Source organism: Manacus vitellinus, unplaced genomic scaffold, assembly GCF_001715985.3.
Source record: "Manacus vitellinus isolate BGI_N305 unplaced genomic scaffold, ASM171598v3 scaffold_13_pilon, whole genome shotgun sequence".
Classification (NCBI taxonomy): Eukaryota; Metazoa; Chordata; class Aves; order Passeriformes; family Pipridae; genus Manacus; species Manacus vitellinus.
The window spans coordinates 9,626,804-9,652,197 of record NW_021938999.1 but is presented as its reverse complement, the minus strand read 5'-3'; the positions used below and the strand labels follow the sequence as shown (position 1 = coordinate 9,652,197).

The window sequence follows — 25,394 nt, the reverse complement described above, 5'->3', positions numbered from 1 at the left end:
CTGCTCAAAATAACATTTGAAAAGCAGATCACAGCTCTTATGAGTAGGGTGTCACTATGAGTAGGGTGTCGCTAAATAACAGAGCCTAGTCATTGACAACTGTTTCATAGCCAAATCAACATATGATCACTCCTTTCAGTCTGAGGTGGCATGTTTTTATCTGCTACTTTTTATACAAAGCAAAGAAGAGGAAAAGGGTAACAGAAAATAGAAACGTGCGGTACTCAAATTTCCTGTTTCAAATGTATTTGTATCTACAAATAGTTATCTCCATAGAACGACATCCTGTGCATTCCTAAGGAAGCTGCTTAAGTAGAAAGGGATAGAATGCAAGGAAATATCTCTCTATATATGTATCACTTCAGGATGTCCCCTCATGTATTCTCACACTCTTTGAACAGAGCCTGACTGTAAGTTATTACTCTTTGGCTTTGCACAAAGGTCAAAGCTCCCCAGAAAGGATGGCAGGTGGGAGTTGCGCAAGTGTGTGCAGGTGTGAGGAGCACAGGGGCTTGGCACCACCTGTAAATCCCTGCAACTCTGTGCCACTTCATTTTGTCTTATGCCGGGAATTCAGAGTTTTATTCTACCACCGAATTAGTGAGAAAGCTTTTCAATATCAGCAGTTTTTAAAATTATTTGGTTTTAAGATTTCAAAAGGCAAACCAGCAGTACATCTCCTTGCTCTGCTTGGCAAGGTGAATTTTCATGCTGGGTTCCTCTATCCCTGAACCTCAGCAGAGCCTCAGGTACCACCTCTCCAGCTGGGCACACACAAAAGCACCACAAATCCTGTGCCAGCTCATGTGCCCTCTGCTGTGGTACAACTTCTGTTCTGCACTGTCTTCCTTCTCTGCAGTTATCTGAGAGAAAAAATTCTCAGCCTTGGCTGAAACTGCAAAGTGGTTGCATTTTACCTGAAATAAATAAATTAGGACCAAGGGCCCCAATTGCAGGCAGACAAGGATCTGCTGCTTTAGAGAAACCATTATTTCCATCTCCCTGACTTGTTGCTGGAGGCAAAAGTAATAGATGTAATCACCCAGCTGCTGTTAATGAATTGAAAGCAAGGTTGTGTGGTGGGCAACAGAAAGAGCCAGAAACTGCTGTACCATGCCAGCAGGCAAAACCAGCTATAGGCAACCTCAATTACAAAACCAGTCCTTTGCACAATCAACTGTGGGTTTAGTAATTAATAAAAGAAAGGTTATTGATATACTGAAACTATAAAAGCTGAGGCAATGTGCTTAAATGCGTGCTTTGTTCCCTCCCAGTTTCAGTGGCACCAAAGAGAAGAGCCAGTGTCTGTCCCACCACTCCTGAGTTAAGGGGAGTATAAGTGGGTGTGGTGGGTGTGCCTGCAGTCGGGTTCAGAGAGGGATGGTGACAGGAAACTAACTACAGTCATGATCAAAGAAATAGGTTTAAAAAGAAAAATGCCAGTTCCTCCCCCCTAATTATTGTATTATTTATTGATAATAAGATTGAAAAGCTAAAGGTTAACAGTTTTCTGATACAATTCAGCTTTGTGTTTTCCACACTCTGGAAGTTTTAATTACAAAACACTCAGGGTATAAAACAGATGCTTCCAACGCCCAACTGGTGAAACAACTTCCCCACACCTCTCCAGACACACCAGACCACTAAAAGTGCTACTCACGGGACCCAAGTTGGCTTCCTCCGCCTCATAGATGTAATGATCGAGTGAAATGAAGTAATAGCCAGGCTCCACCTGGTTGCACTGACGGCCAAACATGTGGGGCCGGCACTCACACTGGCCAGATTCACTTGAGCAGCTAAAACGAAAGAGCAATGAATTTACAACACATCTTGGCTACACTGAGACAGTGCTAGAGCTTTCTTCTGCTTTGACTTTTAAAGTGACACAGGAGGAGAAGCACTTCTGAACACAGCTGCTGTGATCTGGATATGAGATGTTCCTGGGCTCTGCAGTTGGGCCACCTGCACTACTAAAATGGTAGTGTGGTCCTGGGCACAGCCTTGGCTCAACCCAACTGTCGTTCTCCAAAACAACATCTAGGCTCAGGCTGGGGCAAGCATGGGCCAGAGATCATTTCCAGTATGCAGTTTGCACATGGTTTCCTCTGTTTGGATGGTGAGAGGATTTCGTGCTATGGATGCAGGTAGTTCCTTGGGGCCAGACAGCCGTCCTGGGAGCTTCACTCCTACCACAGACATAAAGTGGCATGTCTGTCCTGCAAACTGAGAGCAGCCTTTGGCTCCAGGCTTGCAAGCCATGCAAGCAGCGTTATCTGTTGGTATGGGCTCAGGCAGAGCAAGAACACAAATGACCCTGTATGCCCCAGGATGTCAAGCTGCTCTTGCATGTTGCAAAGCACATCCCAAGGGGTCACCCATCAGCAGCTACACAGAGGAGAAAATCCATACCTGGCTGCTTCAGAGTAGGACAGACACAGCCAGGGATGTGGGACAGGGACATCATGAAGGAACACAGAAAGTCTGTCCACGGTGACATAGAGATTCTCTTCCTTTGTAATGAGCCATTTTGTAATAAGCCTTTGTAATGAGTTCATCACTGGACGGGTGTAACCCAAAACTGTGTATTCTATACTTTCCATGCCATTTCCCAGAAACTGGTATCAATGAACCATTTACACCATCTGCCCGTAGAGCCTGACTCCTCAGGCTATAAACTAGGTGCTAAGAGGCCTGTGAGATAGGAGTTGCTCTTGTCCTCACACCCATTAAGGAACCCCCCCCCCACCCTGAGGGAGGTACTGAGCATTCCTGCCTGAACTGGAGGATATATAATCTTGGAGTCTTGGGACCTTTTTTAACCGTTCGTGGGATCCAGAGGAACACTGCAGATCACCACTCTTCAACCAGACTGCAACCATCACTCTCGACCGGACTGCAATCGCCACTCTTGACCAGACTGCAACAGCACTCTCACCAACAGGTTTTCCCCTCTCCTTTTCCTTTGGACTCAGGGGTCCCAAAGAACACCACTCTGTTCATGCCCCAGGGTGCTGGGTTATACATTTGGGTTTTGTGGGTTAAAACCAATTGTTTGTCTGTATAATCGTACTTATTAAATTGTTATTCTGACTTATAATCTCTCTTTTGAGTTGAGTTCATTTCCCCTGCTGGTTTACCTTTAAACCAGCACAGCCATTTTATTTTTTCAATACAGCTCTATCCCCAAACTGCCTTTGGCAGTTTTATTGTTCCCAGAATGTCTGCTGTGCATTATGAAATACCCTAGAGCATTATGAAATACCCTAGAGCATGTCATAATTTTGCACATGCTTGGTCACTTTTCCATAGAAAGAGGAAATACACCTCTTTCTTTAAATTTTAGTGGGATTTCAAAACATTTTCGAAAGTTAAATGTCTCTGATTTCCACGGAAAATCTCCAAGTTTTCAAGCCCCCACCAAAAGAGTAATTTTTAACTGTTCTTGAAACTGCAGAGATTCATTTAAATGTTCACTTTGAGATGCCAGAAGTGCCTTACCTGCCCCAGAAGAGGAGCTGGGAAGTGTCCCCTCCAGGGATGGCAATGACTCCACCACCTGGATTACACCATAGGGATGAACTTTGGGCAAGGCGGGGCTGTCCCAGATGCTGCTTCCCACACCCTGAGCAGGAGCCAGGAGGCAGCAATTCAGCAGCTGAGGAACCCCAAGGAGGGCAAAGCTCCCCCTTTCCTGATGACGTTAGAGAGAAAAGTCAGGAGCCAGAGCTGGGCTTTGCGGCTCTCCTGCGGTCGGAGGAGAGCACAGCTGCTGCCTGCCTGTGCCAGGATGCCGCACATCTCCTCCCCGCATGGTTTTGCAATCACTGGGCTCAGCACATGGGAAACAGGCTGGGCCGTGTTACCCCAAATCCCTGGAAGCAGCTGTGCCGGGGGAGCTGTTATGGGCTGTGCAGTGTAACCCATCTGTGCACAGGGAGCAAGCATGGGGGAGTAAATAATCCCTAACATCCACACTGCTGTCTGCCAAGGGCTAATAATTCACCCAGGAGCAGACGGGAGAGATGGCCCGTGGGACATTCCCACGGCAATCCCTGATGCAGATGGTGTATCTGTAGGCTGTGATGCCCTATAGGAGTCACACCAAGACCAATCCCACACTCCCCCAGTGTGGTCCCATGGGCTCCAGTGGGAAACAGTTCATTGACCCCCTTGGGAAACTTCCGTGGCTTTAGACAAAAGCAGGACATTGAAAAGAGTTTGTGGAGGAAAGGGGGGAGGGAAAAATAAAGGGAGCGAAGGAACATGCTGCTGTTAATAATCCTGGGGTCAGACACATACCTAACACAGAAAATTGCTCTGGTCAGAGGAGCAGGCTACCCAGCACTCCACTAACAAGGCATCTAAGCCAGGACTTTCCGTGATGACAGTGATGGATGCATATTCAAAATTTACAATTTTCTCTAAAAAAAAAATCTCCATCTCCTCGGCAGGCACTTCCAGGTCCACATCCCACCCCACGCAGCACCACTAGGGCAATGGAGCAATACTGTGTAGCTAGTGCGCTTCCCCCAGCACTGGTGGGCAGACAGACTGGCCAAAGGGCCAGTTTGGGAACAAACCAAGAACCAGCCTGACTGTCCATATCACTGCCTGATTCCTGCTTTCATCCTGTAAGATCAAAGCTTTGACATAGACCATACCCCACATTATGGCCAAGGTAGAGATTAATCTATGTCTCACTCCTACCATGGCTGACCAAAGGCAGAGTTATGCTAAAAAGTTTTACATGTTCACTTGCACCAGTGGCACAAACAGAGGTAGTTCAGTATGGAAAAGACATGGATGCCTCTGTCACTCTTGCTGCAATCAAGACCTGCCACCTTCTAGAATGGAAAGATGGTCCCAAACATCCTCCTCCAGGGCACATTAAGCCCTGGATGTTGTGATTGCAAACAACACACAACTCACTGGGTGAATGATTACAGGAGAGTAACTGGGCTGAGACTCACTTGTTGTTCAGTGCTCCTCCCTGGTCACAGTCACACGGCCGACATCCATCCATGTCGTTGCTCAGGCCCCAGTTCTCAGGCTGCAGGAAAAAACATCACCAGCAATGTTACCTGATGTAGATTTAATCTGACATATCCAAAGGCAAATTTTAAATACTCAGCATAAGTTATCCCAGACTGCCCCCACAACCCACGAATCCTGCTCCCCTTGTTGTAGGTCTACCCCCACAACCACCAACACCACTCCCCCACCTGCTCTCCTCCCACCTTGTTGAGCATTTCAAGGGCAAGCAAGCCAAATGTGGGACAGTAGTTGTTTGTGTGGGGCACTGCCCTTCCAGGACTGCTACTCTGCAACTTGCTTGCTGGACAGGCAGACACACTGCTTTAGCTTTTCCACTGCTAGATAAGAGTCTGTCAGTGTTTGTACAAACACATTCAGTTATCTGACAGTCTGTTTCTATAACACCCCAGCATGCATAAACACTACATGGAAATGTATGTGTATGAAATAATCCCTGCCTAAAATAATGGCCTGTATAGGAAGCAATTTTTTTGATAACACTGCTTCCCTGATCATTTTGTCTTTCACCCCAGCGAGGACTTCAGCAGAACTGCCCCAGATCCCTCAGCTTCCACAGAGCAACCACAGGTATCCTAATGTCTCACTCCTTATGGTCCCAGGAATTAAACTGGATGTTCTTGTCTGCCTTGACATGCATCCCAGCTCCCTGTAACACAGCACGCTGCTGACATCCTGAGGTGCCCACTCCAGCCTGAATGCCAGGCATGGGCTTTCAGGCAGTCAGAGACAGTGCCCAGCACCAGGCTCCATGCTTTCCACAATCCAGCCTCCCTCACACCACTGTCTCCTAATTTATTTTATGGTAAACTACTTGCCAGGCATTGATTGCACTGCTTTCCTGTCACCAGACGCTTACAATAGCAGTTTCCTGTCTCCGAATCACAAGGATTCCCCCCGGGGTGGGTACCCAGAGGATTACATGCACAAGCTAGATTGGGAAATACAAACAGGCAGGTCAAAAGGTAGGATTGGAGTTATATTTTAGACAGTATTCAACTTAAATATATACATTAAAGCTTCCCCTGAATTCCTCAGAACAGAAATTAATTGCACACTTTGCCCACCACCCATCCCAATGAAACTTCCCTGGCTTAGAGACTATAATTGAAAACAAATAAGGAGGACTATGATATTTCTACAGAATACACAAGGATCAGCGGGTGAACCGGGTTTCAAGGACTGGTCGACTCCAAGCTACAGCAAATCTACAATAATGTTTTTCCTTCAGCAAAAACATGAAAGAAAGGGAAAAAAAAAATCCATCCCACAAAACAATTTCTCCCAGCTCTAACAGCTCCTCAAAGAGCTTTTGATCACACATAAAGGAACATATGTTTTTACTCACACTGACAACCCGCTGGGTCATCGGCACTCAGGCCATAAAAACCTTCCTTGCAGAGGTCACAACGCTCCCCTTCAACAAACAATTTACAACGGCACTGTCCGGCAATGAGGCCAGTGGAGAAATCAGTGTAGCGATCGCAGATGCCACCATTTTGGGAGCCAGCTGGGTCACAGTTGCAAGCTAAGAAGGAAGCATCGCATGTGTTTTATTAACTGCTACAAAATAAAAGGCCAAGTCTCACACTAAGTTATTTAAACTCAGCTGCTGCATAGAGAGACTGTATCACTCCTGCAGGTATTAGACACGGAATGGGTTGAACACATTAGGACCAGGTAAATTTCCAGATTCTCAAAGAGAAAATGAAACCCAGGCAGGCTCGCTCAAGACCTCCAAGACAACCACTTTCTCCCAAGGCCATTCCCAGCCTGAGGAGTGGGGTTGCACTTACGCTCACAGACGTCAGGGTCCCGCAGATCTCTTTCTGGGTGCTGGAAGTAGAAGGGCTTGCACTGCTCGCAGTTGCGTCCCATAGTGTTGTGCTGGCAGTCGTCACACACGCCTCCGCTGGTGTTCCCTGTCGTCATGTACACAGCCATGTCGAAGTGGCACTGGCTGGAGTGGCCATTGCAGTTGCACTCTGTGACAAAGGCAGAAAGCAAAGTAAGAGCCTGGTCGTGGGGCAGATGCAAGTCTGCAGAAAAGACACACCATGTCAACCAAAGAACATTCAGGATTTTACACACGGTCACAAGTTCCCAAGTAACAGCACGTAACACTCACAGCATGCAGTTCTGCGTTTTAGTCAAACTCACTTTTGCATGCATTACTATTGCGACCTTCAGCGGGGCGCCAGGGTAAGTCATGGTAGAAATCCAAACACTGTTCACAGTTTAATCCTTTGGTATTATGTCTGCACATGCAGTGCCCATGGACCTGTAATCGAAAAAAAAAAAGAAAGAAAAAAAAAAAGAAAAAAAGAAAGTTGCTTATCAAAGGGAAAAAAAAACATTCTCCAATTAATGTAAAATATAGCTAGTACATAATGGATATACTTTTGGAGACTTTCATCTACGTAAATGCATTTAAAAAGGCGTAAAGGGCCATAGGAGTGTCCTTTACCTGCCAAGGTAAGAATGCCCTCATACAAACTTGTCCTTCTTTCTGTACTGGAACCAGTGCCCAAATAAATGCTTTCAGATATAAACAAGGAGAGCACAGTTCCACCTCAATAATCACAAAAGCCTCTTGGAACTAAAACTTAGCTTTTAATTAGCTGTTAATTAGCTATTAAAATGCATCTAGTTATATCAGCACCACTAGCCCAGCCCCACTTTCCAGCTCTGCCTTGGTTCTCAAAGTAAAGATAAACAGTTTGGATGGGGTTTATCCATCAACCCCAGACTGCCTTCACTGTGTACAAAACAAGCACTAAGTAGACTAGACCTGCAATGATCATGTGACAGCTGCTGCCATAGTCCACCAGAACTACCAGCACTGAAGCCATGATGTCTAAGGCAAAACTTGGGTGTAGTTAGTGACCAAAAGCACAGGGCAAAGGAGCATAATGGGTTTCACAGCATCCAGTGGCCCATGGACAACAGACACAACTTCCCTGTACGCTTCACATTTCCACCCAGTTAATAACTGACTCATTAACAGGGGTGCTATTACTGCTTGTGAGGCAAAAATCATCCAGAAAACCAGACCCCAGAAAGGATGTGACACTTGTGCAGCAGCATACCAAGGAGGCAACTAGGATTTTCCTTCAAGGCTTGTGTTAATTAGGGTTACGGTCTCCACTTCTCAGCTAGTAACAACTGATACAAACACAGGACATGTTTGATTCGCATCCTTTGATGGCTCTATTCGCTCCAATTTTAGGAGCGAACCAAGGCAACACCTGCCTCTGACCCAATAAGGTTACACCCCTTTTCTTCATTCCTACCTCTGAATTTCATCAGCTCTTTAACATAATTAGAAAAGGAACGTTGAAACAATTTTCACCTAATCTGAGATCTCTGTTTGATTAACACCTATAAGGACAGATATGTTTGCTGAGAAAGAATAATTAGAACAGTTTTTTGTTTGAAAACCAAGAGTGTGGAGAAGGGGTACAGAGTGTTATCTTTACGTTTGTGTTCAAATCACTCAAAAGAGGCACAGACAGGAAGAGCTTTATGCAAAAACCGTGAATATTTACCATTCCTTCCACTTCTTCATCTAAGCCCTCCACTGGTGCACACTCACTGGCGTGTCCATAGCAGAAACAGTTCCCACGCACCACCATGTCGTAGATGGCATAGTAGTACTTCTCTCGGATCTCCATCCTAGAGTCCAAGAGATTGTCTCCCAGTGTGTGCAGCTTGACGAATTTGACTCTCAGATTCGTAATCTTTAACAGGTCTGCAGGGGACACACAAAAAAAAAATCCCCAGAAACTCACAAAACCCATTTTGGAATTATTTACCAGATAGTGTATTGAATGGGAGGAAGCCAGGAGTGACTTCCTAAGCACGCTTCCTATAGGCAGATTAGATCAGATTTAATTTCAGCACTTACATACTATAGATCACTTCAGACTCCCAAATTAACTAAAAAGAAATTACATTATTTTACTACAGACTGATAAATGTATAAGTAAGTTTAAGTAAAAATACTAGTCTACTTTATTGTAGACATGCGCAGGCACAACTACAAATATTAAAGGCACGCAGAACAGCACCACCAAAGAGACACTGGTTCTCTAAACATGAGATGGGCAAGGACTCGATATTAAGAAACTGCTGACAAGTGGACCAAGAGCCTTAGGAGTTACAAGCCTTTTGGAAAAAGTCCTAGTTGGAAATAAAGACACAAATAATTCTTGTTTTGCGTATGCCCAGCTTTGCTAGCAAATATAATTAGTTACATTTTGTGGAAAGAAGCAACACCCCATCACTGACCAAATACAAAGAAGTTCTTGAGGGATAATCCATGGGAGGACAATATTGCACTAATTAATTCAGTCTACATGTTCACTTTGATATTGTGAATCTTGTGTAATTTCTTATAGCCTTGAACTACACTTGAAAGAGCATTTCAAGCCCATGAAAGCAGTTTCTACTTTAAAATGCCTGTTAAAAAAACCCTAACATTAAACTGGTATAGCAACCAGTAGATGATTCTCTACTGCAGATATTTCCTGCTGCCTGGGTAGCTTTGCACTGAAGGACATGAACTGAAACTGAGAATGCACATTAAATGGGAGGTCAAGCTTAAGGCCAAGCAGTTCCTTCATCCCAAATGCCCCACAGTTTCTCTTTGAGCCACATCAGCAACAGATCTCTCTGCCTTTGCATTCATGGACTGCCACGACCAGACACAAACACTACAGTAAGTCGTGGTTCATGGCCACATCTGTGTAGTTCAGCCATGCAGTGCTACCACAGCCAACTGTTCCAAAGTTATGACTCAAAGCCCTGAAAAATAAAACGTGGACCCACTGATTTTAGCTAGACATGCACAATGATCTAAGTACCTTTGCAGTTCTATTTCTTTGCTTTCTGAATACTGTACAATTACAGAATCACAGTCCAAGGTTTCTCTTGGCAACTGCATGTATTTTGAGAAGAGGGGGTCTTTAATGAAAACAAATCCCTGATCAATTAAGAAAAGGACCAACTCCAATAATGCATATTTAGAGCAATCCCTTGAGTCAACAACACTGATTGTTATTTCATGTCATTGTCTGAGTTAGGAAAAGGAATCATACACAAAGGTATTCATATGACTTCAAAACTGCAATCAGAGCTAATGAATAACTTTGTGGCTTATTGTTTTTTGTAAGCAAGTAAGTACTGAAATACTTTCAAATGAGCCTGAAAGGTAACTGCATACATACTTTGAATCCTTGGACTGTATGGATCTTCAATTCTAAAAGCAGGATCTAAAACACGATATATTACCTGGAGGAAAAAATCAAACAACAGAAGATTCAGCTTTAAAAATAAGAGACAAAAGGTCTACACAATAAACACTTTGGAAAAAAAATGGCTCTGACCTCTCCCTCCGTTGAAGGTTCGATGTCAGAGTATCGGGAATCACAAATTATGTCATCCACTTTCTTCATGGGTCCAGTTGAAATCCCAGGAAATGAGCTCTCACAGTCATATGCAAAATACCTATAAACTTGCCATGTCTCTCCAAAGTCAGACGATCTTTCAATCAACATTGCAGCAGGACGGAATGTCTAACAGTAAGAAAAACAAAAGAGATTTTATTCAGCTAATTATTACTTGCATTTACATTGAGTGCTTTTTAGTGCAAGTAATCCATGTCTGAATTTTAATCTCTCTCCCTCCACTGTTTCCAACATTTGGAAATATTGCGAATATTTTTCTGATGATATCCCACTTTCTGCTCAGGGGTAGATATTTGAAGTAACACACATCAAACCACAGATGACCCATCTTCAGAAAATGGCACCCAGTGGCCAAGTGTTTAAATACACTTACAATAAATAAGTGAACTTGTAAGTTTTTTGGATTCCAAATCCTTTCTGAAAAGTGGGGGTTAAAGCAGGGCTTTAGGGAGACAAAAAGATTCTTTCCACTGCTTGTGGACAGCAGCACATCGTTCTTCACTGCTGTACGTCCTTGCCTAATCTCTTATAAAGGACCTAATGGGCCTCCTCTCCTGCCCTAAGGACTGGGAGGCCACTGTCAGTGCTTCCTCCCCAGCTCTGACACCCAGAAGTTCTTGCTGAGCAGTTACCTCTGATGCTCAGAGAAGCCCTGGGATTGCCCACCTCTCTTTGTCTGACTACATGACCTTTTGCAGTGTCTCTGACATTCAGTGCTAATCATCCTCTGTGCTCCCTTAAGAAAACCTTCTTCTTTAAGGAGATTGAGAGGTTCAGCTTCATCCACTCTTGCTGCATTTGACTCCCCCAGTCTCCACTGGCCCTCCTCCTGCTCACCTTGCCCAGACTCTGGCAGGCTGCATTTGCTTCACCACTGACAAACTACTGTTCTTCTTACCTTCACATATTCAACTCTAGAACAAATAGTTTATGAGATTTTTGAAAGATTTTTATCTCTCTGACCTAAAAAATATCGTGTTTCAATTTACATGCTGCCTTTCAAAAAACAGGTAGTAACACCTGGCTTGCAACTACCAAGAAACACCAACCATCAATTCATTAGTTTTATGTATTCAGAGGGGGACCTCCCAGAGCCAAGCACAAAAGCATTTCAATCACAGCTGAAAAGAAATTTTCTCTGTGCTTCCTGGCTGAAAATAACACCTGATTTAGAAACTGGTATCTCACCCAACAGAAAATGTAGCAACCCAGAGGTAAGGCAGCTCAAGTGCCTACCACACAAACAAAGTCAACAAATCATTATTAAAAGTATCTTTCCCCTAAAGTCTTCCTCCTGATGGCAGACCAAGCCCCAGCACTGGGGTACAATGGCTGCAGCAGCCTCATCACGTTAGGGGTTGTCTGGGGGTCCCTTGCTGCTGGGTCCAGCAAGAAGGACCATCTTCCACCTCAGCCACCACCTTGAGGCAATGGGAGAAATCCTAACTGATGCCACAGGAAAGAGGAACCAGCTTTCCTAGAAAGCTGACGGGTAAAAATGAAGAGATTAATTTGTCCACATGGGAGGAGCAGGGATCCAGCCCTGCAGGAACTGCAGCCCCCAAAACCTCAGCTGAAGGTTGCCACTAGCGCTTGCCTGTGATTTAGGATGTACAGGACATAATCTGCCATTCCAAGACATCTGTTTGTAAAGAAACAAAGACACTTTGTGTACAGATGTTCCTTCTTCCTGAAGACCTTTCCATTTGCCAAATGAAAGCCGATACCATGGCCAATTTTTTTTTTAGGAAAAAAAATCCTTGCTACTATATGATTTCTAGAACACAACTGCTGGAGACACACCAACACAAACCCCAGCTTCAGTATGACTCCTTCTGCAGCCTCACTAGGGCTCAAACACAAGTCACAACTCAGCCTTTCTGCATGACTTCTGCAGGGGTTAATGGTTGGCAGCTCCAAAAAAATCAGGCCAAACAGCTCAGACAAAACTTAAATCCCAAATATCAAATAGACGCGAAGGACTACAAGACCTCTCATTTCCCCATGTTTCAGGGTTCAGGGTAAGGCTGTGACTTCCTTACCTTGAAGGTCATAATGAGATGAGTGAAATGAAACTCAGCCTCCAGGTTCAGCTGGATAGTCACGTTTTCCAACCCTGCAGGGGCAGAGAAAAGAAGGCGTGCAGTAAACAAGGACACCCATCAGTTTCTACATCTAAATTTTGCCAAAGCTCTTTGCTCTGTTGGCACAGAGGCTCTTTTATTTACCACTGGGCTCTGTTGTAAAAAAGGAGTATGAGGGTTAGTGCATTTCTGAGGTACAAGGGAAGACACCAAGGACCTGCTGAAGAGTGCCTCACACATGGGATTCCTGTGCATCACTGGCACCAAACACGCTACACCCAAAGCGTGAGCCTGCACTACCTAACTTCAGGCTGAGTATCATGGCATCACTGGATGTAGGGCAGAGACCAGACTGCAATGGGCTGGGTCCTGGCACCAAAGCACCCAGCAGCTGGTACAACTGGGGATGCTGTGCCCAGACCTACGCAATGACCCCAGGCTGTCCTCACATACTACAGCCCATCTGGCAGCAGAGCTTCTGCAGCCCCAACACCCCAAGGCTCACCCATGTCTGGTGGAGACCACTTCCCACCCTTTTTCACTCAGTCTGGACTCTCCTGTCCACAGTTCCTTCACAACCTGGTTTTAAGATACTCCTAAAGCAACTATCACAGCCCTGCTTTGCAATCACAAGAGCTAGGAAACTGGTGAGAAGCAAAAGGTTTTCCAAACTCTGCTGTATGACTACCTACGGTCAAGGACTCTACACAGAAAGGAAGAAAAACAGCTACAAGTATTATTTTGCCTTGTGAAAAGACCTCTCAAAACAGCTGGATACTAATTATACTGTAGTTCAAAATAAAAAAATAAAATCAAGATTTACAGAGAGGAGAAAGGGTAAGAAATAAAAATAATAAACCAATAAAGCAGTCAAATTTTCAACCAGCTGTAACATAATGTGAAGGATGCAGCAATGGTCCCTTATGCTGTATGCCTGAATAGAAGAAAACATGAATTGGACAGAAAGAATCATTTGTTTTTTATTGTTGAAGGACATTTTCATGACCTTATGAGCTAAGAACTTTTCTGTGTGAATGCTGCCAAGTCTGTTGCAAGAAACATGAATTATCTGGAATGCTAAAAGAGAGCCACTGGAGGCAAGCAGCTTGCTAGGCTGATCTACATGATTCAAAATGATTTTGTGAAAACCTTTCTATAACAGGCAACAAAACTGTTATAAATATTACTTTTTTTTTCATATACAGTAAGGCATCTACTGCCAATGCTTTTGCAGAAATCCTGTCCTGTCCAGCTGGCTTTAAAGCTTCAGGGTAGGACTAGTATTTGAGAAACCTCAATGCCTTGTTTTGTGTACGAAGGCATGCCAAAAGCATAACCAGAAAAGTAAAACAGGCAGAGGAAGGATTAAAAAAAAACAAAAAACAAAAACAAAAACCTCCATCAAACTAACGTGCAATATGTTTTTTAACTGGCTGGCTTTTATATGGAGTTCATTTTATTGTTTGGCATATGGATAAGGGAATTCAGGGAGCCCAGGAGGGACAAGGCAATTTGCAGGGTAAGAGATATCCCTGGTTTTACTCTCCTGGGGTAGGAAAGGGAAACAGGAGGTCTGCAGGCAGGGTGACAGCCCCCAGCTCTGTGCCCAAATCTCCTCCTTCCACAACCTCCCTCCAATCCAGCGGCACGGGGAAGCCCTGCGGTGCTTCCTTGGCAGCGCTGCCTGGGATATTTACTTCTGGAAGGCTGCTCTGCTCCTGCTGCCCAAACATGAGGGAGATCTGAGGCCAGTGTGGAAAACTCTTTTCTTTAGGAAAGGATTCTTGCAATGTGCTGGGACGGCTGTTCCCAACACTCCTGTGGGAGTCTGGGGCTTTCATTATGGATTAAGGATCACTCCTGGGCACACAAAAGCAGCCAGTTTTACTCATCCCTCCTCACACAGCATGATCCTTCACAGGGCAGTAATCACCAGGCCAAAGATAACAGCAAACCCACAGGTATCCTTAAACAAAAGGAGGGAAAACAGCTCCCAGACCCGGAAATGGCTCCAGACAAACCCCAGAGCATTTTCCGGACAAGCCCCATACCATTTTCCGACTGCCACCAGAGCTTCAGGCGATTTGGAGCAAACGTGGTGACAACGTTTTCAATGCGATGACTGTCAGGATTTTGAGTCTCATGGAAGGGATCCTCAGAGTCACATATGAAACATTTTTTGTCCTCCTGAAACAACATGATAATCAGCATTACTGATTTTATCCGTGGGGCAATAGTTGCTTCCTGCAGATAAGAGTATTTTCCATCCATATCACATTCCATTCATTTTGCCTGCAGGAGTCATCAAAAGGTATTTTTTTTGTTGAAATACCAAGTGTATTTACCTTTATGAATTAATGCAAATTGTCCAATGGAAAACATGCCAGGAATTCCATAAACTTCATTTTTAGGGGAAGTATGTTTTTTATCAAAATTGCAGTTTCAGGAAATCTCTTCCAACATACGTATTCTCCAGCAGAAGCCAGAACCAAAGGCAGCACCTACAGAAAATTGCTGAATTGCTTCTGTAAAAGTGCACATGTGCAAAACTGCATCTTCAACAACTTGTGTGAAATCACATTGGCTTTTAGGAGCTAGCTTGGAGATGCAAGTTGTTTGCATTAGGGATACCTCTTGTAAGGCTCAGTGCACGTCAAGGGGCCATCAGTGATTTAGTGATCGAGCCCTTTCAGCACAGGGTTGACTTGACTGGATTGTCAAAGTCCTCCTTGCATCTTCACCTGCCATTGCAACTCCAAGCACATAAACTCCATCTGCATACACTACAAGGTGTGTCTATAGAAATCCAGCTCAGAGCAAGTCTGGCATCTGCTACTTGGGAAAACCAGAAGCTTCTTCACCAGGACGATGAAACCCCATCATGGCTATTACTACAAACTGTGCTTTTTTTGCATTGTCCTAGTGCCCAAAACCACTACACAATTTTGGAAGGTAGGATGCAAACCAAACCAAAAGGGAGGGTTCCTGCCCAAATCAACTGGAGGAAGCAGATGAGGGAGGGAAGTCTGCACCACATAGGCTTTTCCTTTCACCAGTGTGGACTTCAGCGGCTCCTCCCAAGCTCAGTGCTTCACCTACCATCAGTCCTCAAAGACTCCTCCAGCAGAGAGAATGGCAAGAGCAGGGGTTCCAGGGAAGATGTCTGCTACTGCCAGCTCCAGGTTCCTCTGCCCTAGCACCTCATGCCACAATTCACTCCTCCCACCAAAACTGAATCCTAGACCTAATTCTGCAAAGCACTCAACGCGGCCAAGTCTCATGTTATTAAGAGGATACTTGGCATCTTCCCACGATTTCTTCAATACCACCCACAATGGTTCAGAAGTAACCACGGACATCCTAAATGCTGAACTGGGGCTGTGAGATCAGGAATAAGGGCAGAGAACTTCTGAAGCGAAGCTTTTTACTGTGGCACTTCAACATTTTTTGAGACAACATAACAAAGTGCCACTGTTAGTCCGTTCTACAAGTGATGCTAAGCTGAAGTCAATCTCAATATACTCTGAAAATGTTCCAGTGAAGCTAAATCCTATGTTAAATAAAGTATTAACTCTAGTAGACAGAGCACTATGGTAAAACTAAAGGTGGTGAAGGAGGGGTGAGATTTGATAACTTCAGGGCACAAATGGGTCAAGTGCTACAGCCCCTCCTGCTTCCCGTGGTTTTCCTTCCAAGTGCCAGAATCCGGCCCTATTGTCTCCACAGTAATTTGTTCGGAGATTATCCCTTTACTTTCAGTTCAACAGAGTTCCACTTATAACTGATATTTTACTCTTCACCATCCCTTCTGTCTCTGAGATTTTAAGTTTGGTGAGCTGCTTCTGGCTTAAATAACAACGAGCTCTGGATTTTCCACCAGATGTGCTGAGACAACCTTATTTAAGTCCTTTCACTCGGAGACCATACACATGTAATTACATTATGGGGACTGTGGCCAAAACATTGCCGGGCCCTACAGCCCACTCTCCATCAGGAAACTGTCTAGACGGCTCTCAGCAAGCCTGGAAATAAAGCATTAATTGAACCTACTGCGGCACATTCCTCCTTCCATCCCTCGATCAGGAAAGGGGGGTCGGGAGCCTAAAGCCGCGAGGGACTGCCTGGACCCGGACTGTGGGGTCCCGCGCGGGGCACGACGCTGCCCCACCGGAGCCCACTGCCCGCGCCTCCTCCCGCGCAGGCGGCGGCTCGTCCCCCGCAACCGGCCCGAGCGATGCCCCCGCACCGCGGGCGCCGCGGGAGGCGATGCCGCCCCGCCGCCTGCACAGAGCGGCGGCCGCGCGGTGCCCGGGCGTGCTGCCCGCTCGCGCCCGGCGCTCACGGCTGGAGGTGGCTCACGATGCAGTAGGGCTCGGGCTGGCGGAGGCGCAGGTGGAGAGGCGGAGAGGCGGCGGCGCGGCCGAAGAGCAGGTCGCCGGTGGCCGGGTAGCAGCTGCCCTCGGCGCAGCCCGTAGCTGTACTCGGGCTCCTGTGCCGCCGCGGGCCAAGGCGCTGCGCGGCCGCGGAGGGAGGGAGAGAGCGGACAGAGGGTGAGGGAGAGAGGGGGACAGGGGGTGAGAGAGGGCAGGCGGGAGCGCGGTCAGGCTGCGCGCCCCCGAGCCGCCCCGGCGGGGCGCTGCAGGGCGCGCGCCCGGCCCGCCGTGCCCCGACGGGCAAGAGCGGAGGCGGAGCGGGGCGGGAGTTACCGAGGCAGCAGCAGAGGTACAGCGGGAGGCGGCCCATGGCGGGCGGCGGGCACCGGCGGGATAGACGGGACACGGGACACGGCGGGACGGGACGGGGCTGCCCTCCACGCGCCGCCGAAAGCTGCTGCTGCTCCGCCGCTCCACGCAGGCGCCGCAGCTCCCCGCGCTCCCGGCAGTGGCCCGCGCCGTCGGGCGCCCCCGGTCCTCCTGCCTCCTCCGCCCCACCGCCCCCGCGGGGCGGGCCCGGCCGAGCCCCCTCCCGTCCGGCCCCGCCGCCCGGGGTGCTTGGCCCGCCGCCGCGCTCGTTCGGGGCAGGAGCGCAGGGGCGGCTGCCGTCGAGGAAGAGCAGCCCAGTCGGGGTGGGGAGCACGGAGAGAGCGCCCCGGGGAGGGGAACTGCCGCCCCGCTGCAGACAGGGAGCCCCGAGGGAGGAACGCCGGGCTCCAGCCCCTGGCCCCCAGGTTGTGCCCTCCCCGCTGTTCTCCAGCGTCGGGAGCAGGCTCTGGGCGGCGAGCGATAACTGGGGGGGAGGGGGTGAGTGGGAGGAATGACCGATCGGGTGAGCTCTCTCCTTGTTCCTGTCGATGGAGAAACAATGAAGGAATGGAGTTGGTGCTTATGGGGCTGGGCCAGAGAGGGAGGGAAGGGAAGGGAAGGGAAGGAAGGAAGGAAGGATGGATGGATGGATGGATGGATGGATGGATGGATGGATGGGTGATTGCGCGGTAAGGCCCAAAACCCAGCAAAGAACCAGGGTGTTGGCAGCTGTCACGTGTGATGCTCGGTGGCCCCACATTGCCCGGTGCTGCGGTGCCAGCACACGTGGCTAAGGAATGCCGTTCCTATGCCATTCCTGGGGGTGGCGGCCTTGCTGCCATACATGGCCTGGTCTGGCCCTGGCACAGGCAGAGAGGCCCGTCAGATCAGCCGCTGCCAGGCTGTCACTCGTTTCACGTGGTGCTGCCTTCCCAGGGGCGCTGGGGCAGCTGCAAGGCGTAAATGGCTGTGCTGGAGCTGCCCTGCGCTCCCAGCGTCCCGTGTCGGTTCCCTGGGCTCTGCTGGCAGACACGACGGCTTCATCGGCTGGTGGCAGAGTCCCCTTGGCACCCAAGGGGAAGGTTTACTGGTAAATAAATGCCAAGGAGCGGGTACGAAGGATGGACGTGTGGCTGGGAGAGATGCCTGGGTTTATTTATCCGAGGTTTGCTTTCACATACGTAACACATGAACTTGTGTAAATCTTTACCATGTACCAGTGTCCCCCAAGAACACTTTGCCCTCACTATTTGCAGTGCCAGAGTGAAAACACACCACGGTCTGTCTGTCCAGCAAACCCTGCCGAGGTAGGTAAATATGCTCATTCTCATTTTACAGATGGATAAGCAGAAACAGAAAGATACCAAATGACTTGCCCTAAAGGTTAAACACCAGGTCTGAAACATAACCCAAGACTCCTGATTAAAGAACTTGTGGGGCTGTTTCATTAAAGATATCCATGAAGTGAAATCACTCTAAGCTGACAGGAATTGTAATATTTTAAACTTCCTTTGCAATATGGTCTTCTAAATTGACAAAACTAATTCAGTTTCATAATCCCGACATATTTTTCAACTTCAGTAAAACATATTTTTGTCCCACTAACAGAAAATGTTTTACTTTGCTGTGGTTAGAACCTCTTCTGGTCCATGGCAGATGAGCAGCAACATCACTCCATGTGCAACTGTGCAAGGACAGAGTGTTTCATTGCCACTGGAATTTTTTTTGTCCCATATTTTTTCCACTTTTATTGAAGTTTTCTCCTTTTTTTTTTGTCTGTTTCACAGCCTTGTAGAAGTCCTATCCTCTCCTATACCTAAAATTGGGTAAAATTGCCCTCCAAGCTCCCTGATAACTGCTGTGCCTAGGCTCCTTCATGCCTTGCCAGAGACAGCATGCAAATACTCTTTGTTCCAGCCTGGGAGTGACTCTGCCATGTGGCATCAGGGATTGAGTTGGAGTTGCAGCCCCAGATTGGATGGCCACCATCCCTCATAATTGTGGTCACCTTTCAGAGGTAGCTGGAACTACCAGCATTCAGTGTGTGCGTGATTAGGAGCAGAGAACTTGTTTGTGTCCGTCCCTCTCTGCAGTGCTCACAACAAATAGCGAGTGGGAGTATTTTAATTTGTTTCTTCAAATGACAAAAATTCAGTTTTGTGTTGTGCTCTGTTTTTCTGGTTGGTGAAGCAGCTTTACAGCACTGCAGTGTCTGTGCTTGTGCTGTGTTGGAAGTCTTCTCATAGAATAAAATTTCAGAATTTTACCTCTGTGGGATCCACTTGATCACTTGTTTTCTTACAACACTGCAGTGGTTGAATGCCTGGCAGACAGAGCTGATGATATAATTTTGATTAAATATATCTTTGATTATATGTGGGTTTGGTTGAGTGTTGTTTACATTTTAATTAGTGCTATTGAAGTCAAAATGCTCTACTGCAAGAAACTGATTTCAATTTTTTTTCAAGAAACAGTTTTCTGAAGCCACTTCTGCCCATGAGGAACAGGTCCAGGGGGAACTAAAAATAGGTATTTTTTATCTAGATATAGCATTTTCCCCACAAATTAACTTTGAAAAAACACTTTAAAAGTTTTTGTGCCACTTCCAGTGGGGAATGCTGCACAGTTGTAAACCTCAGAAGCAGTCACAGGATGGATTTAGAGCTGCTGGTCCCATCAGGTTTGCTTCCTTTGTGTGTCTGAGCATGCTTGGAGGAAGGCTGGGGAGGTTAGACTCCACGCTGGCTTTCATCTTCCTGTTTCCGTTTTTCTTCCAGCGATTTCTGTTTCCCCCCATGGATACATTTAACTGCCTTGTGTTTACAGATTTCCTCATGTGTACAGCTTGTGGAAAGCCATATGGCAACTCTCACAGCCAACAGTGGATTTTAGAAGGAAGTTTTCTTTCAATTTTCTACTTGTGAATTCAGATTTTTAAAGCCATGAATGAAATAATTTTGGTTTATATGCAATTGGGAATTTCTATCTAAGTGTTTCAGTTTGCCTCTTCTGGGTGCAGTGCAGCAAGGATGCACTGAAACCTGCAGAAAATCCTTTGTTACCTGGAGATCCGTGTGTGAACAGCTTGGTGTGTGCTCCGAGTAAAACAGAGATGTTCTATTGCATTATGGCAAAGTCAGCCTAAATACAGGCATCTGACTACAGCCTAGTAACTTACAAAGAAGCCTCACACCTCACAGATGATTTTTCAAAGTGCTAAAATTCAGAAAATGCTAACCTGCAAATTACATGCATTCCTGCATTCAGGTGGCTTTGTTAGATTATATCAAAATTATAATTTGATTCCATCATTTTCACAACAGAAGCTATTATGTGTGGAATGCATGTTGCACATTGCCCTGGAGCACAGCTGGTTTGAGTTAGAGGAGTTATCTCTGAAATCTCATCCGTGCCAGCAATTCCCACCCAAGCCCCCCACTGCATACCAGTGCTACTTTAGCTCTTGTAAACACAGGATGATAACTATGTGGTGTTTATCTCCGTGGGATTGATAAGGATTGTTTTACGGGTGCTGCTGGCATGAGGATGGGTAAATGCTAAGAGCCCTGTATTCCTGCAGAGCATTCCTTGTTTTATAGATGTGGTTTGGGCTGCGTCTGAGCTCTGAAGCAGCACTGGGCTGAATGAAGTCCATGATGAATGCTCCCTGTGGGACAATCCAGCCAGGAATGACACAACTGTTTTTAACTGAGGAAAAGCCATCGTTAGGTCTGTTCTGTGTCCTGCAAGAATATGTATACCAAGGGTAGGATTTTGAAACAGAGGCATAGCTCACTTCAGTCTTTTTAAAACTCTATCACTTCTATAGCATCTGCTTAGCCCCAGTTTCCTTCTGTATTTAAATAATAAAAGGAATTACAAACTAAAATTTAGGCCAATTCCTACCTTCTTTATTACTACAAAAAACTGCTGAGTAAACCCTGACTTTTGTGAAGTGCTGCATGTGGGAGAAGAGCTGGAGAAACTGTTTTTCAACATTTCTGGCCCTTTAGAGTCACTGCTTAAACCAAAAAGCTGGAGTTATTCTCCAGTTGCTGGTTGCATTAATGAAAATTGTGGGAAACCCCTTATAAGCATAAGAAAAATAGGCATTGCAGGAGGTTCATTGACAAAGGAAGGTTCTTCCAGTTGCTTTCAGTGTTAAGCATCTGTGCACTGCCATCCAGTGGGCACTGGGAAATTGGCTCTCTGTTGCCCACTGCTAATGGGCTTGTGCTGCATGGAGGTACTTGCCCATTGCATTTTCATAGATTAACAGAATATGCTGAGTTAGAAGGGACCCATCAGGATCATCGAGTCCAGCTCCTGGCCCTGCACAGGACACCCCAAGAATCACACCATGTGCCTCATAGCAATCACACCATGTGCCTAGCAATCCTCCTTTTGGATTTCCAAACTCTAAATCAGGAAGCCCTATGCTGTGCACAGGAATGTATTACAGAGCTCCCTTAAAGACTACAGCTTGATTACTAAATCACCTGGTTTATTAAAATGTATTTCCTACTTCCATATAAACTCAACTGGTGGGGGGGAGGGAAGAGAAAATTACATTATTCAGTGTGACAAAATTCTATATGCTCCTTCAGATGTAATTCCAGAGGACAGTCCCTTGTACCAGGAATCTCAGGAGGTGGTAATCATAGAGACTTCAGCTGCATTTTACCTGATGGTCTGTTCAGACCCTAACTTTTGCATGTTGCATACTTGCTTTCCTGCTCCATGATTTCATTTTTAATGGCTATCACTTTTTCCTCTAGTTGTCTCAGTTGCTCTGCCTTGTCTTGTTTGGTTTGATTCAGTTCCTGAAGCTTCTTCTCCAAATCTGGAAGAGCAGAGACAGGCAATGGTGCTCACATTTCTTGTGTAAGTAAAATCCAGGGATTAACAGCATTTCTTTTCCCAGAAGTTTTAGAGACAATAAGCCCATTTCAAATGGGGAATGTTATATATGCAACTGGAGGGGAAAGTCTGGCTTCTGGATAGTAAGAGAAGCATGACAGCCTTAAAGAAATCAATTTCTCAGCATGTGCTTTTGTCCATCAGCTAGGATTGGGCAGGACACAGACCTCTTAAAGGACTTGGTTTAAGTGGAAACACTCAGAGGAACAGTGTGTCCACTAATGTGTGTCAAGCCTAGACAGTTCAGGCATAATGGGCTTAGGTCTCCCTTACGGGAATGTTTTCTGCTGATCCCCTTGAAGCTACACGAGTGTAAGCACACTGGTAATGAGTATTCTCTACCTGCTTCCAGCACCCTTGTCATAGGGACATCTGAAGTGACTGAGAGAAGCACTTAATGCTTCTCCTCGAGGTATATGCTCAAAATATTTATTTGGATCCTGTCCTGGAGAATTTGCTGCTGGGATGGAGTTTCAGCTTCAGTTTTGCTGATGTTACATGGTATTTTCAGATGTTGAACCTGGCAGGATCCTAGACCTAAGGATTCCCAGCGGGAATGCCCAGACCTTTGCTACAGGCAGAATTAGGTTTCCTGTGTGCAGTGACATGAGATGGGCTCTTTGTTTTTGGTGACCCTCTAAACCCACCCAAGGTGAGATGTGTGGTGGTGTGGGAGGACTGGTGCCGGTACAGCCAGAGCAGCCACAGTCTCCACTGCCCATGACCCCTCTGCTTCCCAGTCATGGCCCCACAGATTCAGGGCACGTCAGCTTCAGTCTCCACAAGCCAGTAATTGTGCCTGGTTTGTTCTGCCATTGCTTGGAGATAATGTCTCTGAAGGGGAACAAGTATGGACTGATGAAAAACAGCTACCCTGCAGCTCTGTAATACAAGCCATCACTTGGGTAATATAAGGAAAGACAGAGCACAGGTCCAAATGCCCAAAGCAAGTGCATAAATTAGGGCCTCCAACTAAGTCTGCAGCCAAGTTTCATGCAGGTTTTGCACTTGTCCTGTTTTTAAACTGACTGAATAAAATCTCTGCAAGTGCCTGTGTGGACAGTTCTTAAACTCTGCTTATAACAACCAATTTACGTCAGAAAAAGCCAAATCAACTCAACTACTTTTAAACTGAGTAGCTTCAGGGAGGTATTTTCACCAGTTAAGTTGTTTTAAACGCAATTTCAGGTGAATCTAGCCTGTTAGTGTCTGTGGGCAAGGACTTCAGTCTTGAATTCATAACTGTCACAATGTTTACGACTTGCTATAGAAGTGAGAACACCACCTGTTATTCTTTTAATCTTTTTTTCAGTCTCTTCAGCCAGTTTTTCTGCTTCTTCTTTCAGCTGCTTCACTTTTTCCAGTGTTACTTTTGGAGGTCCTTGGGCTTTTAGCTTTTCTTGAAGAATGGTGTACTTTCTTTTAATGTCAGCAAATTCCTGTAACAAAACGCCATTGCTTAGTTTAAGAGCATTTCAAAATTAATCTATTGTACAGAAGGAGATTTTTATACTTTTTTTAACATCCTCTTTGAATCAAACTTTAGATTTCTCATTCTCTTAAATATTAAAACAATAAATCCTTAATGCATATACATCAAAAAATGCTTTGCAAAACCTGATAAAAATCAATTAAAACAAACTGCCAGTGGAGTAATCTCAAGGAAAGGGAGAGGCAAGAATATAAAGAAAATATTAAGATATTTAAAGGTTATGCTGTTTTTACTTCTGTTGATAGGGCTTTTCTGTAAATTTCATTTTGACATAAGGCTTAATTCAAATTTAATTATCTGTAGCAACATCGGGATTTTTACATCTTTGGCTGGCTAATCTATTCCCTGCTGATCTTGGTTGCTGTTGAGGCTGCAGTTTAGATTTCACCTTGGTTTCTTATAACTTGGAAGCAGTCATGCTCCAAGCTTGTGCTGTGGGTGCTTGGTTCTTCTTGCAATTTTAGAAAATTTCTAGCTGCATTCTCAAAAAGTGAGCTACTGAAAAACACCAGGCCAACCAAAAATTCCAAGTAACTCCCACAGCAATTTTCTCTGAAGGAGAACAGCGAGGGATGAATGGCCAGGCTGCTTCCATCACTCATGTATTTTAATATCTGGTTTTATGATTTGTTCTGTTGTTTTTGTTGGTGCCCATGGTGACTATGAGTCTTATACACAGTGCAACAAAAAATGTCATGGAGTAGCCAGAGAAATGTATATGTTTTCTTTCATTCAAGCAACTACAAGTATATGACAGAAGCCTTAAAATAAAACATAAATTATACTTAACCTGTGACATTTTACACTGCATGGCATAAGTAAAATGTTAATAGTTTTGAGGGCAGCAGGGTAACACTTCTGAAGCAAAACTACTATGAAAGATGAAGGGAATTTTTTTTCCCTTAACACATGCCAGAAAGGCTTACATTATCAATATTCTGGGCTCGCTTGTGTGCTGCTTCTGCCTCTGCTCTTGCCTTTGTAGCTTGATTCTTGTTCCTCAGCGTTTTTGCCTGCCAGGTAGCAATTTCATCTTCCATCTCAGTCTGTTTGGCTGACAAGTCATTTAGTTCATTGTTTGTGTTGTTCACTCGGATCTCAGCCTAAAACAGAGCAATTGAAATTTCTGGTTTCTTATGCAATGTCCATCCAGCTTGCAGAGCGTGGTAATGAGGGAGATAGTCAATGGATTAAGAAGAAGAGACCCTTAACCAGTATGGAATTGGTGTCATATCTGTGCCACAATCTGGTTTTATTTATTTAAGTTTACATTAAGGAAACTTCAGGATGAAGTTTCTCTTCTAAAATATGTGTAGCAAATGAAATATTTACAGCAAGATACCTGTGAGATTTGTGTTCTTATGCCTTGTATCTCTTCATTTAACTTTATGATGGTGTTTTTGGAGTGTCCTTGGGACTTCACAAGATTTTTCAGTTTATTATTAATTTCATCCACAGGCAGAACACCTTTAGCTGCTTTGCTAAAATGGAAAAATAGAATCTAGTGTAGTATCGTGATGTGGAGAACAAAGCAAGAACATGTTTCAAATGCACCCATGCTGACATGCAAAAATGTTTCCTCAAATTCAAAAGCAAACATAAAATTGGGGTTTGGAGGTTTGTAAAGCAAAACCTC

At 45.5% G+C, this 25,394-nt stretch overlaps 2 protein-coding genes across 2 annotated transcripts in view; both read right to left on the bottom strand.

The window, feature by feature from the left end:
* Positions 1 to 14,815, bottom strand: part of LAMB1 (laminin subunit beta 1) — a 40,453-nt gene extending 25,638 nt beyond the window's left edge. The window contains exons 1-11 of the mRNA XM_018068033.1: positions 14,656 to 14,815; positions 12,563 to 12,636; positions 10,440 to 10,628; positions 10,281 to 10,344; positions 8,601 to 8,803; positions 7,213 to 7,333; positions 6,849 to 7,037; positions 6,401 to 6,580; positions 5,871 to 5,983; positions 4,971 to 5,050; positions 1,661 to 1,796 (exon numbers count right to left, since the gene is read on the bottom strand). Coding sequence (XP_017923522.1) covers positions 1,661 to 1,796; positions 4,971 to 5,050; positions 5,871 to 5,983; positions 6,401 to 6,580; positions 6,849 to 7,037; positions 7,213 to 7,333; positions 8,601 to 8,803; positions 10,281 to 10,344; positions 10,440 to 10,628; positions 12,563 to 12,636; positions 14,656 to 14,815 — 1,509 coding nt within the window. The remainder of the gene's footprint in view (positions 1 to 1,660; positions 1,797 to 4,970; positions 5,051 to 5,870; positions 5,984 to 6,400; positions 6,581 to 6,848; positions 7,038 to 7,212; positions 7,334 to 8,600; positions 8,804 to 10,280; positions 10,345 to 10,439; positions 10,629 to 12,562; positions 12,637 to 14,655) is intronic.
* A 7,068-nt stretch (positions 14,816 to 21,883) lies between these two features.
* LAMB4 (laminin subunit beta 4) overlaps positions 21,884 to 25,394 on the bottom strand; it is a 40,406-nt gene continuing 36,895 nt past the window's right edge. The window contains exons 31-34 of the mRNA XM_025894632.2: positions 25,101 to 25,239; positions 24,685 to 24,861; positions 23,552 to 23,705; positions 21,884 to 22,189 (exon numbers count right to left, since the gene is read on the bottom strand). Of these exons, the coding sequence (XP_025750417.1) occupies positions 22,050 to 22,189; positions 23,552 to 23,705; positions 24,685 to 24,861; positions 25,101 to 25,239 (610 nt within the window). The 3' untranslated portion in view covers positions 21,884 to 22,049. The remainder of the gene's footprint in view (positions 22,190 to 23,551; positions 23,706 to 24,684; positions 24,862 to 25,100; positions 25,240 to 25,394) is intronic.